Source organism: Macaca fascicularis, chromosome 1, assembly GCF_037993035.2.
Source record: "Macaca fascicularis isolate 582-1 chromosome 1, T2T-MFA8v1.1".
Lineage (NCBI taxonomy): Eukaryota > Metazoa > Chordata > Mammalia > Primates > Cercopithecidae > Macaca > Macaca fascicularis.
Window position 1 is genome coordinate 109969630 of NC_088375.1, and position 13284 is coordinate 109982913.

General features: G+C 45.3%; 1 protein-coding gene across 43 annotated transcripts in view; it reads right to left on the bottom strand.

Annotated features, from left to right (window-relative positions):
- PIP5K1A (phosphatidylinositol-4-phosphate 5-kinase type 1 alpha) overlaps nt 1–13284 on the bottom strand; it is a 53065-nt gene that overhangs the window by 2014 nt on the left and 37767 nt on the right. For 14 of the 43 annotated variants that reach the window (XM_045363831.2, XM_005541910.4, XM_045363801.2 and 11 more), the window contains 6 exons: nt 12163–12368; nt 10629–10712; nt 9718–9766; nt 8864–8948; nt 6619–6765; nt 6321–6450 (listed from right to left, as the gene is read on the bottom strand). In XM_045363831.2, the coding sequence (XP_045219766.1) occupies nt 6321–6450; nt 6619–6765; nt 8864–8948; nt 9718–9766; nt 10629–10712; nt 12163–12368 (701 nt within the window). Of the gene's footprint in view, nt 1–957; nt 1004–6320; nt 6451–6618; nt 6766–8863; nt 8949–9717; nt 9767–10628; nt 10713–12162; nt 12369–13284 lie in introns of all 43 variants that reach the window. The other 29 variants (XM_073995746.1, XM_015457461.4, XM_073995668.1 and 26 more) reach the window with 4 other exon arrangements.

The following is a 13284-nucleotide window of genomic DNA, read 5'->3' on the forward strand; positions in this document are numbered from 1 at the left end:
AGGATGTGGAGTATGAGATTAAGCAGGAATGGATTTCAAGCGTTAAGAAGTTTCTATTTCAGCTTCAGCCTCCAAGTATCAGGTACCAAAGATATTTTTAAAAAAACAAGATGGCGGCCAAGCGCGGTAGCTCATGCCTGTAATCCCAGCACTTTGAGAGGCCACTGCACTCCACAGAGCGAGACTCAGTCTCAAAAAAACAAAACAAAACAAACACGATGGTTGGGTGCAATGGCTCACACCTGTGCTCACGACACCAGAAGTTCGAGACCAGACTGTCCAATATGGTGAAACCGTGCCCCTACTAAAAAATACAAAAATTAGCCGGGCATGGTGGCGTGCGCCTGTAGTCCCAGCTACTCCGGAGGCTGAGGCAGGAGAACTGCTTGAACCCAGGAGGCGGAGGTTGCAGTGAGCCAAGATTGCACCATTGCACTCCAGCCTGGGCAACAGAGTGAGACTCCATCTCAAAAAAATATATAAATAGGCTGGGCGCGGTGGCTCACGCCTGTAATCCCAGCACTTTGGGAGGTCGAGGCGGGCGGATCACAAGGTCAGGAGATCGAGACCATGGTGAAACCCCGTCTCTACTAAAAATAGAAAAAAATTAGCCGGGCGCAGTGGCGGGGGCCTGTAGTCCCAGCTACTCGGGAGGCTGAGGCAGGAGAATGGCGTGAACCCGGGAGGCGGAGCTTGCAGTGAGCCGAGATTGCGCCACTGCACTCCAGTCTGGGCGACAGAGCGAGACTCCGTCTCAAAAAAAAAAAAAAAAAAATATATATATATATATATATATATATATATATATATATATATAAACAAAATAAAAAATAAAAAACAAGATTTAGGAGGTACCCAGCTCCTCTAATCTTGCCAATTAACTTCCTGCTCCAGGCCATGAGTGATCCTCTTTATACCCTGCAAAACGTTCACCTCCCACACATCCCAGACACTCACATGGGTGAACTCTGACTCTGCAACTTCAAGCTTTTCCAAGGTTGTACTAACAGGCGAAAAAAAAACAGAAGCAGAGAGAAAAAGAATTAGAAGACAACAACAAAGGACTCCCCTCTTAAATCTCATACTGCTTCTCTAATTTTCACTTCAGAATCAATTTAGAATTTGGAAAGAAGAGGCTAAGAAGCTACTAGATTTTGAAGCACACTGTTTTATTTATTTTTTTTTGAGACAGAGTCTCGCTTTGTCACCGAGGCTGGAGTGCAGTGGCACGATCTCTGCTCACTGCAAGCTCTGCTAGGGTTCACGCCATTCTCCTGCCTCAGCCTCCTGAGTAGCTGGGACTACAGGTGTCCACCACCACACCCAGCTAATTTTTTTTTTGTATTTTTAATAGAGTCGGGGTTTCACCATGTTAGCCAAGATGGTCTCGATCTCCTGACCTTGTGATCCACCCGCCTCGGCCTCCCAAAGTGCTGGGATTAAAGGCATGAGCCATAGCTCCTGGCAAAGCACACTGTTTTAATTAACTATATTTGGCTTCTTGAATACTATAAAACATTTCCCAGTACTCTGCCCTCTTCTGTTTCAATCTCCAGATGTGGTAGGTACTCTCTAAGATTCCCCCCAATAATCCCTGCCTCCTGAGATCCATGCCATTGTGTAATTCTCTCCCCTCTCTAGTGTAGGCTGCACTTAGTGATTCTCTTCTCCTGGACAGAATGCGGCACAGGAGACGGAATGTCAATTCGGAGATGAGATTATAAAAATATCATAGCTTCTTCTTGGACTCATGCTCTAGCCCCTGCTTGCCTGCTCTGAGGAAATTCAGCTCCTATGCTAAGAGCTGGCTATGGAGAGGGCGATGTGACAAAGGAACCGAATACTGCCAACAACCATGTAAGTGAGCTGAGAACCTGATCTTCCCTCAGATAAGCTTTTGGACTAATAGCTTGACTGTAATCTCCAGAGAGAACCCGAGCCAAAGGCATCCAGCTAAGGTACAGAAACTGGGATAACAAATTTTTGTTTTCTTTTTGAGACGGATCTCACTGTTGCCCAGGCTGAAGTGCAGTGGCACAATTATGGCTCACTGCAACCTCTGCCTCCCGGGTTCAAGCAATTCTCTCACCTCAGCCTCCTGAGTATTTGGGATTATAGGCACGCATCACCACGCCTGGCTATTTTTTACATTTTTAGTAGAGACAGGGTTTCACCATGTTGGCCAGGCTGGTCTTGAACTCCTGGCCTCAGGTGATCCGCCCTCCTTGGCCTCCCAAAGTGCTAGGATTACGGGTGTGAGCCACCACACTCGGACTGAGATAACAAATGTTTGTTTTTGACAGCTAAGTCTGGGGTAATTTGTTACACAATAATAGATAATACAGATTTTTGCACCTGGAATTGAGGTGCTGCTGTAACAAAAATCTAAAATTTGGGGGTGGTGGCCCAGTGCGGTGGCTCATGCCTGCAATCCCAGCACTTTGGGAGCCTGAGGCAGGCAGATCACCTGAGGCCACGAGCTCAAGACCAGCCTGAGGAACATGGCAAAACCCCGTCTCTATCAAAAATACAAAAATTAGCCAGGCATGATGGTGCATGCTTATAATCCCAGGTACTCGGGAGGCTGAGGTAGGAGAATTGCTTGAATCTGGGAGGTGGAAGTTGCAATAAACCAAGATAGTGCCACTACATTCTAGCCTGGGGGACAGAGGGAGACCCTGTCAGCGGAGATTGCAGTGAGCCAAGATCGTGCCACTGAACTCCTGCCCGGGCAACAGAGTGAGACTCCATCTCAAAAAACAAAAACAAAACAAAACATTGGGGGTGGCTTGGAGGAGCATTTTAGTGAAAAGTTAGTGTCCTGAATATGCTGTTTATAGAATTTTGGACTTAAATGGGGTTACCAGTGAGGGCTTAAACTGAGAAAAATTTTATTGGAAATTGAAGGAAAGGAGATCCTAGTAAGGTAGCAGCATAAAGTTTAGCAACAATGTGATTTGTGATTATGTGAAAAGTAGAATATGTGCCTAAAGAATTGGACAATCTAGCTAAGGAGATTTCCAAGCAAAGTCCTGAAGGTGCCACCTGGTTTTCTCTTGATGCTTATAGTAAAATGTAAGAGAACAGAAAGAAATTATGGGAAGGACTATTAAACAAAAATACCAGAACTTGATAGGTTTTGAAAATTCTAAGCCTCTCCAGAGAGCAAACGATGCTAAAATTAAGAAATGATAGGCCACATACTGTGGCTCACTTTAGGAGGCAGAGGGAGGAGGACTGTTTAAGACCAGCCTGGTTAACACAGTGAGACATCATGTCTACCCCCCCCCAAAAAAAAAAAGGCTTTTGAGCAAGGATAAGCTCCAGGGCACTGCCAAGAAAATGTGGTCTAAAGATGAAGCCAGGCCGGGCGCGGTGGCTCAAGCCTGTAATCCCAGCACTTTGGGAGGCCGAGACGGGCGGATCACGAGGTCAGGAGATCGAGACCATCCTGGCTAACATGGTGAAACGCCGTCTCTACTAAAACATACAAAAAACTAGCCGGGCGAGGTGGCAGGCGCCTGTAGTCCCAGCTACGCGGGAGGCTGAGCCAGGAGAATGGCGTGAACCTGGGAGGCGGAGCTTGCAGTGAGCTGAGATCCGGCCACTGCACTCTAGCCTGGGTGACAAAGCAAGACTCCGTCTCAAAAAAATAAAATAAAATAAAATAAAGATGAAGCCAAACGTGACTGTGAAACATTTCAATAAGACCTCAGAAAAACAAAAGGTATTGGTTCAGAGTATAGTCAGCCCTCAGTATCTGTGGGGAACTGGTTCCAGAACCTCTCCTTGAATATCAAAATCCACAAGCACAAGTCCCTTACATAGAATGGTATAGTATTTGCATATAACTTATGCACATCCTTCATATACTTTATTTTTATTTATTTTTTTGAGAAAGGGTCTCGCTCTGTCACCCAGGCTGGAGTCCAGCGGCACGATTTCAGCTCACTGCAACCTCTGCCTCCTGGGTTCAAGCGATCCTCCTGCCTCAGCCTCCTGAGTAACTGGGACTACAGGCACATACCACCACGCCTAGCTGATTTTTTTATATTTTTGGTAGAGACGGGATTTCACCATGTTGCTCAGGCTGATCTTAAACTTCTAGGCTCAAGTAATCTGGCCGCCTCTATCTCCCACAAGTGTTGGGATTACAGGTGTGAGCCATCACGCCTGGCCCTCCATATACTTTAAATCATTCCTAGATTATTTATAACTAATGCAATGTAAATACTATGTAAATAGCTGTTATACTGCATTGTTCAGGGAATAATGACAAGAAAATTCTGTACATGTTAAGTACAGACACAACCATTGTAGGCCTAACTGTACAGTACATGTCAGCAACAACATAACATTTTCGGAATTTTTTTTTTTTTTTTACACTATTTTTTCTTTTTTTTTCTTTTTTTTTTTTTTTTTAAGGGACGGGGGTCTCATTTTATTGACCAGGTTGGTCTCAAACTGCCTCAAGCAATCCTCCCACCTCAGCCTCCCAAATGGTGGGATTACAGGCATGAGTCACCATACCAGGCTCTCAAGTATTTTCAGTCCACAGTTGGTTGAATCTGGGATGTGGAACCTGTGGATATGGAGGGCTGATTGCGCTATTCAGTCATACAAAAGGCTGTTCAAAAGATTATGTTTCACAGATCCTTTCAACCGAAAAGCAGGGTCTGTAAGCTTAGGTCTCATGAAGAAGATATTTATGAGTGTGGCTTTTGTCTAATGGAGTAAATCCCAAGGAGAATCACAGGAGGCTCGGCCGGGCGCGGTGGCTCAAGCCTGTAATCCCAGCACTTCGGGAGGCCGAGACAGACGGATCACAAGGTCAGGAGATCGAGACCATCCTGGCTAACATGATGAAACCCCGTTTCTACTAAAAAGTACAAAAAACTAGCCGGGCGAAGTGGCGGGCGCCTGTAGTCCCAGCTACTCGGGAGGCTGAGGCAGGATAATGGCGTGAACCCAGGAGGCAGAGCTTGCAGTGAGCTGAGATCGTGCCACTGCACTGTAGCCTGGGCGACAGAGCGAGACTCTGTCTCAAAAAAAAAAAAAAGTGAATCACAGGAGGCCCACAAAATCTTCTGTATCAGTAGAAACACTGCCACCTTGGATCAAAAAAGACAAACAGTACAAAATAAAGAGACCACTAGTTCCCCCAAAATTCTACTGGAAAGAAGCAGGCTGAGAAAAGAACTCAGGTAAAAATACACTCTAGCTTTGATGAAAAAGGAAGACTCAAAAGACAAAACCAAGAGTCTAGAGGGTAGAGCCAAGAACCATGGAGAATTATTCTGCTTTGAGGCCTAATAAAAGAAACTCCAACATTTCCTGGATTTTGGAACAGCTAATAAAATCAATGACTCCTTTTTGTGCCTCCCATTCTCCTCTTTTATGTACAGAAATGTGTATATTGGTTATCTAATGCCTGTCTCACCACTGTGTGCTAGGTACACAGGGAAAGAATAACTGTCTCGTTAGTTCCACAAGTTCACAGATTGAGAAGAACTGTTCGTGAGGAGCTGTGCTTAAGGAACTATACCTGGGGGGCTCATCCAAACCTGGACCTAATTTAAGTAATAAAACTCTGGACTTTGAGCTCATGCTACAATGGGATGAAACTTCTGGAGATCCTGGAAGGGGTCAGTTTATTTTGGACATGGAGGTATGTAAATTTCTGGAGACCAGAGGGCAGACTATGACAAGCAGTTTCTAAGATGGCTCACAATGATCCCTGCGCCTCCTGGTATTCACACCTCTGGGTAATCCCTACCTCTTGAGTGTGGGCTGCATTTAGTGAACAGAATATAGCACAAGTAGTAGAATGTCAATTCTGAGATTAACTTATAAGAGGCTATGGTTTCTGCACAGGCACATACTCTCTCGTTCACTGTCAGATAGGCCAGGTGCCATGTTCTGAGCTGTCCTATGGAGAAGTCCATGTAGCAAAGAACTGAGGGAAGCCCCCAGACAACAGCCAGCAAGGAACTAAGGCCTTCAGTTCAGCAACCCACAAGGAACGAAATCCTACCCATAACCACATAAATAAGCTTAGAAGCAGATTCTCCTATTTGAGCCTTCAGATGAGACCCTAGCCCTGGCCAACAGCTTAAATGCCACCTCATGAGAAATCTTGAGCCAGAGGACCCAGCTAAGCTGGGCCTGGATTCCTGACCCACAGAAAGTATGATATATGTTTGTTATTTTAAGCCACTAACCCTTGGGGTAATTTATTACGATGCAATCATATTATAGAGGTTTCCAAGGACTTGAAAAGAGAGATAAGATTATATGGAGAAAGGGGCCAATAAACAAACCTTGTAGTTAGCATTTGCAAAGTCTCTCCAACTATAGGTGAGAAACTGGGGTCAGGAATAGGTGAGCCCTCACTGATTTCCTCCAAAGGTGGAGTCTGAGGTAAAACATCAGGACGACCAAGGTGAACGCCTAGAAAAAAGAAAGAGAAGATGGGGTACGGTAAATACAAGGAAAAATATGTAGCAGCTTGGCTTCCTGGATAGAAATGGGAGCAGAGGTCCTAGCCAGACAAGGTAAAGGCTCAGAAGGAAGGGAAGGAGCACCCCATCACGTGGAGACCCCAGCCATAGTGCTGACCTGGCTCCACTTCCGCCTTTGTTGTCACTTGTGCCTTGTGTTCCCCAGAGACCGATGGTTGGTAAGTAATGCAGGAGTTGCCACTGGAGCCTACTCGCCGAGAGAAAGATGAGCCAGACCGAAACTTTTTGGAGGGAGAAGGCTTCACTTCAAAAGGGAAAGAGAGAGCCTACTTAGCAACCACCTTAGCAACCATTACCAAGACATCCATACAAGTAATTGCTAGTATCCCCAACACACACCCAAAGTTGGTCTGAAAAGTGAAAAAGCTAATGTCAACAAAGATGGGCTCTATGAACTACTATTCGGAGAACAAGGTGTTAGCTCACTTCACTTTCCAAGAGGCATAAAACCTAGAGGAAAGGAAACATATCCACACCTACCCCTCCAACATGGAGCCTTGACAGCTGCTCTACTTCCATCAGATGAAACGTACCCTAATGCATTATTCCTTTTTTTTGAGATGGAGTTTTGCTCGTTTGCCTATGCTGGAGTGCAGTGGCGCAATCTTGGCTCACTGCAACCTCCGCCTCCAGAGTTCAAGTGATTCTCATGCCTCAGCCTCCTGGGTAGCTAGGATTACAGGCATGCGCCACTATGCCTAGCTAATTTTGTATTTTTAGTAGAGACGGGGTTTCACCATATTGGTCAGGCTGGTCTCGAACTCCTGACCTCAGGTGGTCTACCCACCTCTGCCTCCCAAAGTGCTGGGATTACAGGTGTGTGCCACTTCCCCCGCCCACTTTTTCTTTTCCTTTTTTTTTGTGAGATGGAGTCTGACTCTGTCGCCCAGGCTGGAGTGCAGTGGCGCGATCTCGGCTCACTGCAAGCTCCGCCTCCCGGGTTCACGCCATTCTCCTGCCTCAGCCTCCCAAGTAGCTGGGACTACAGGCGCCCACCACCATGCCAGGCTAATTTTTTTTTTGTATTTTTAGTAGAGAGGGGTTTCACCATGTTACCAGGATGGTCTCAATCTCCTAACCTCATGATCCGCCCGCCTCGGCCTCCCAAAGTGCTGGGATTACAGGCGTAAGCCACTGCGCCTGGCCCCCTTTTTTCTTTAATAGTATCCTATAGTAAAACCTAAGAACTTTTTTTGAGATGAAGTTTCTCTCCTGTCACCCAGGCTGGAGTGCAATGGCCCTATTTCAGCTCACTGCAACCTCTTCCTCCCAGGTTTAAGTGATTCTCCTGCCTCAGCCTCCTGAGTAGCTGAGTTTATAGGTGCGCACCACCACCCGGCTAATTTTTGTATTTTTAGTAGAGACGGGGTTTCAACATGTTGGTCAGACTTCTCGAATTCCTGACCTCAGGTGATTCACCTGCTTTGGCCTCCCAAAGTGCTGCGATTACAGGCATGAGCCACCGTGCCCGGTCAAGAAAGGTAACACTTTCACTCTACATCTTCTTAGCACGTATGTGCCCAGCACTAAATAATTGACCCTTGTATATTTATCATTTTGTAAAGATTGAAATGATTTTTTTCCTTATCTTTTTAAAATTTTTTGTAGAGATGAGGTCTCATCATGTTGCCCAGGCTGGTTCCAAACTCCCGGGCTTAACTGATCCTCCTGCCTTGGTCTCCCAAAGTGCTGGGATTGTGTGAGACACTGCACCCAGCCTGGTTTTTCCATATCCCTTAAGACTATCTGGCATGCCTAGGTCCCCTCTCCCTTGCCATGTGACTAATGATGCCTAATAGGAGAAGAAGGGAAAGAGAAGTTAGAATTTGCTGTGGCAGCAGCATGGAAGACTTGCAAAAAAAGAATATTGGCACTTTCTAAACAAGAAAGTTGAGGAAAGAGAACAAAACATGTGCTAAGCAGAAATCAGTAAATGCTTCTCTAACCACTTGAGATAGTCTAGAAGATAAAACAGAACACTGGTAACCTCATTGCATATCTCTGTACATAAAAGTCTGGCTCTGCCTATCTCTGTGGCATGGATCCTACATCCACAACTACACTTTTTTTTTTTTTTTTTTTTTTTTGCAAATCCCAGTTCCCCAGAAATGGCCCTCACCTCATTGACATATGCAGGAAGAGCCAAGGGGGAAACAGCAACTTGGAAACGACTGTGACAGACTGACTAACACAAAGGGTAAGAAATGGCTCTCATGGGATGTAGGTGGGAGGAGAGGCCTCTGGCGTTGGCAGCTCCCTACCAGAGGTGTCCTGCCCTCTGTTCTCTTGGGGTAAGGGAGCCACTGGTCAGAGTAGGCAGTCACTTGGTAGAAACCACTTACAGGGAATCTTCTTAAATACTGTGTTGCACATGAAGCGCTGGAACCGTTCAGCGTAGAAGCCTGGGCGATGCACTGAGACAGTGTCCTGCAGAGCAGAAGAAATGCTATAGAGTTAGAGGGAGGCCCAGCAAGAGGACCTTTAGTCCAAGGGCTATCTTCCCCCAGACTGAGCCCCTAGCAGAAGGGTAAAACCCACAAATGAAATAAATGGAAAAGGCCGGGCATGGTGGCTCACGCCTGTAATCCTAGCACTTTGGGAGGCCGAGGTGGGCAGATCACCTGAAGTCAGGAGTTCGAGACCAGCCTGTTCAACATGGCAAAACCTCATCTCTACTAAAAATACAAAAATTAGTCAGGCATGGTAGCGGGTACCTGTAATCCCAGCTACATGGGAGGCTGAGGCATGAGAATCGCTTGAACCTGGGAGGTGGAGGTTGAAGTGAGCTGAGATCATGCTACTGCACTCCAGCCTGAGTGACAGAGCAAGACTCCGCCTCAACCCAGCACTTTGGGAGGCCAAGGTGGGCAGATCACTTTGAGATCAAGAGTTTGAGACCTGCCTGACCAACATGGTGGAACCCCGTCTCTACTAAAAGTACAAAAATTAGCTGGGCATGGTGGCGTGTGCCTGTAGTCCCAGCTACTCGGGAGGCTGAGACAGGAGAATCACTTGAAACTGGGAGACGGAGGTTGCAGTAAGCGAGATCATGCCACTGCACTCCAGCCTGGGTGACAGAGTAAGACCCTGTCTCAAAAAAAAAAAAAAAAAGAAAAAAATTGCAAGAAACTGAGGAGGCCAATCAGAAGTGATGGAGGCAGAAGTGGGTAAGAGAGCCTCTAGTATTGCTACTTACCCCGTCATGTACCAGGGCTTTCCAAGAGTGCTCCAACTTCTTAACAAACCTGCAAGAAAAATGTACATCACCTCCTCATGTCATTTTTCAATAAATGATCTTAATAACTTTATATTTTAGGGGGTTAAAGGGCTAATAGAAAACCTTCAAAAGACAGAAGCTGAGAAAGCACATCTACTGGTACACTGGTTTTCCCAAGAACAGACACAGCAGTGCTGGGTCATCATGGAGACCAATGTTGTTTCTAGGTAAGTCAATTATTCCCCCATGGGAAAAGGGCAATTTATGTCCCTGGCAAATCAGGAACATGAATATTTATTATAAAAGGAGAGCTGAAGGAACAGATGGGCAACACTGGAAAGGGTAGTTAAAACTGGATGATAATACTGAACCAACAAACCAAGTACTGTCCAGTCCTCATTAGTACTTAAAACCTTACAGGAACAAAACCGGGGTCTAACATTTCCAGCTCCTCCCTGGTGATCACTTCACTGCCTCTTAGTTCCACAGGCTGATACTTTTTACAGAACACAGTGACCCTCCTGTTTTTCCTCCATGGAAAAGGGCAACGTTTCTAGCTGTATCCCAATGTGGAGCATGACTCATCTCATAGGTTTTTGCAAAGAGCCAGACAGATGGCATATTCCACCCTGGTGCTTCCAAGACTGACTCAGCTTTCCACAGAAGGTATACATTATGTCTGGGGAGATGGGGAAGGGAGGGTTGTAAAGGCTGGGGAAAGAGGCAAAATCAAGGAAATAAACCATCTGAAAACTAATGAAGTAAGTAGCCAGACTGCAACTCACTATTCTTGCTTCCGGAAGAACTTGGCAACAAACCCATCTAAAAGAGAAACATGAGTGGTTATCTGTATCCACCCTCTCTTAATTTGGGATCCATATGCTCCTCACCTGTAAGACTGCAGAATGTCAATGATGCCAATATAAAGCAGAAGCCTTTCCCCTTTACTATTCCGGGCAGGGATGCCACCCATACTGGAAAAGGCAAAAAGGAAAGGGTGAGAAAATCTGTTGGCTAGTTTAGTCAGATCAGGACAGGGAAGTGAAACCTAAACATAACTGCCTCATCTTCCATAAACCAGGAGATCAGACAATAAGTGATCAAGAAAACAAAAAGAGAAAAAAATATATTTAAAAAACAGGAGAAAATGAGATCCTTTCTCTAACCCCAGGAACTCTCTAGAGTAATCTAGTTTTCTCCAAATCTCCTTGCCTACCTCTTCCACTCTGATTCCATCAAAGAGAATCTAAAATTCCACTACTCAGCAATTTTGGGAATGCTCTCCTAATTAATTCAACTTCAGTACTTTTGCTATCTTAATTTATGCCCACTAAGACACTCTTCTTGAGAGTCATGTTACAGGATATCTTAAAAAAATAAACAATCTAATATTTGTGGTATTTCAGTAATTACACTTACTAGATAGATCCATGATGAAGAAGGATGCCTTCCACAAAGAAGTCTGTAATAATTTTTTTTTTTTTTTGAGACAGGGTGGGTCTCATTCTCTCTGCCTAGTCTGGAGTGCAGTGGCATGTACAGTGGCTCACTGCAGCCTTGACATCCTGGGCTCAAGCAATTCTTCTACCTCATCAGCTTCTTCAGTAGGGGGGACCACAGGTGTTCACCACCACACTTGGGTAATTTTTGATTTTTTGTAGTGATGAGGTCTCATCATGATGGTCAGGCTGATCTCAAACTCCTGGACTCAAGTGATCCACCTGCCTCAGCTTCCCAAAGTGCTGGGATTACTGGCATGAGCCACTGTGCCCAGCCCATTAATTATTTTTTATTAAGTTCTAATATATTACTAACAAAAAGATTAAAAAATGATAATAAAGTTCTAATATAATTTGCAGACACGCATCTAAGACTATAATTTTTTAAGTCTTTAATTCTTGAATAGCTCTCCTTCCCACATACATTATAAACCTGAAATTAATCTTCTTTTCCTTTCATATTAAGCAAGCTCATTCAAACTCATTCTATACTTCTGTAAACATTAATGTTACTGATCCAACTGCTGAGTCAAGGCTACTCCTTTCCAGAAGCTGGGTCCCTTCCTAAAGAAAAAGTGCTGTGGCAGGGCACGGTGGCTCACGCCTGTAATCCCAGCACTTTGAGAGGCCAAGGTGGGTGGATCACCTGAGGTCAGGAGTTCATAGACTAGCTTGGCCAACATGATGAAACCCCGTCTCTACTTAAAATACAAAAAATTAGCTGGGTGTGGTGGTGGGCGCCTATAATCACAGCTACTCAGGAGGCTGAAGCAGGAGAATCGCTTGAACCCAGGAGGTGGAGGTAGCAGTAGGCCGAGATCGTGCCATTGCACAACAGCCTGAACAAGAGTGAAACTAAAAAAAAGAAAAAGAAAAAGTGCTGTGGGCCTATGTTCTCCTCCCTAGTGGCCCTGAGCCCACTCACTGGTCATCAGTCTCCATGGTGCCACCCCGTCGAGCCTCTCCCTGGATGGATTCCATGGCTGTGGAATACAGAGCCTTTTGGGGGGCTGGTCTTCGAGTGTCAACTGAGTACTGTGTTTCGCTGCTTAAGGGCTCTCGTTGTGCATGATCTATATTATGGATTGACATCAAGAGGCTATAATCCATTATCTTGAAGCTCTGCAGCACCTAACGGAAGGAAAAAACATGATCTGAGCCTTGGGAGAAATAAAAATATTTTGCAGGATCTCACAATTTTTTTTGTTTTTTTTGAGAAAGGGTCTCAATCTGTTACCCAGGCTACAGTACGGTGATGTGATCTCGGGTCACTGTAGCTGCAACCTCCCAGGCTCAAAGGATCCACCTATCTCAGCCTCCCAAGTAGGTGGGACTACAGGCACACACCACTACACCTGGCTAATTTTTTATTTTTCGTAGAGACAGGGTTTCACCATGCTGCCCAGCTGGTCTCTAATTTCTAGACTCAAGGGACCTGCCTATCTCAGCCTTCCAAAGTGCTGGGACTATTCGTATGAACCACCACGCCTGGCTTGACAGCTTTCATGATGTAATTATTTAATTTAGCCTTACAGTGAACCTGTAAGGCTAAACACAGGATTATCCTTTGCCTCTTCCTACTTTTTTCCCTGGAGAAAAGTATGTTAACCCCCCTCTGGCTAGATTTTATTTATTTATTTATTTTATTTTATGCCCCCACCCTTTTTTTTTTTTTTTTTTTTTGGAGACTGAGTCTTGCTCTGTAGCCAGGCTGGAGTACAATGTTGCGATCTCGGCTCACTGCAACCTCCAACTCCTGGTTCAAGCGATTCTCCTGCCTCAGCCTCCCAAGTAGCTGGGATTACAGTGCCACCCCATCCAGCTAATTTTTGTATTTTTAGTAGAGTTGGGGTTTCACCATGTTGGCCAGGCTGGTCTTGAACGCCTGACATGGTGATCTGCCTGCCTCAGCCTCCCAAAGTGCTGGGATTACAGGCGTTAGCCACCGCGCCCAGCCTGGTTAGTCTTTATTTACATACCCTTAGCTTTCTCTCATTTGAGTAAATATAATTTTTCCAAGTCCCACTGCCTAGCCCACAAGATTGTC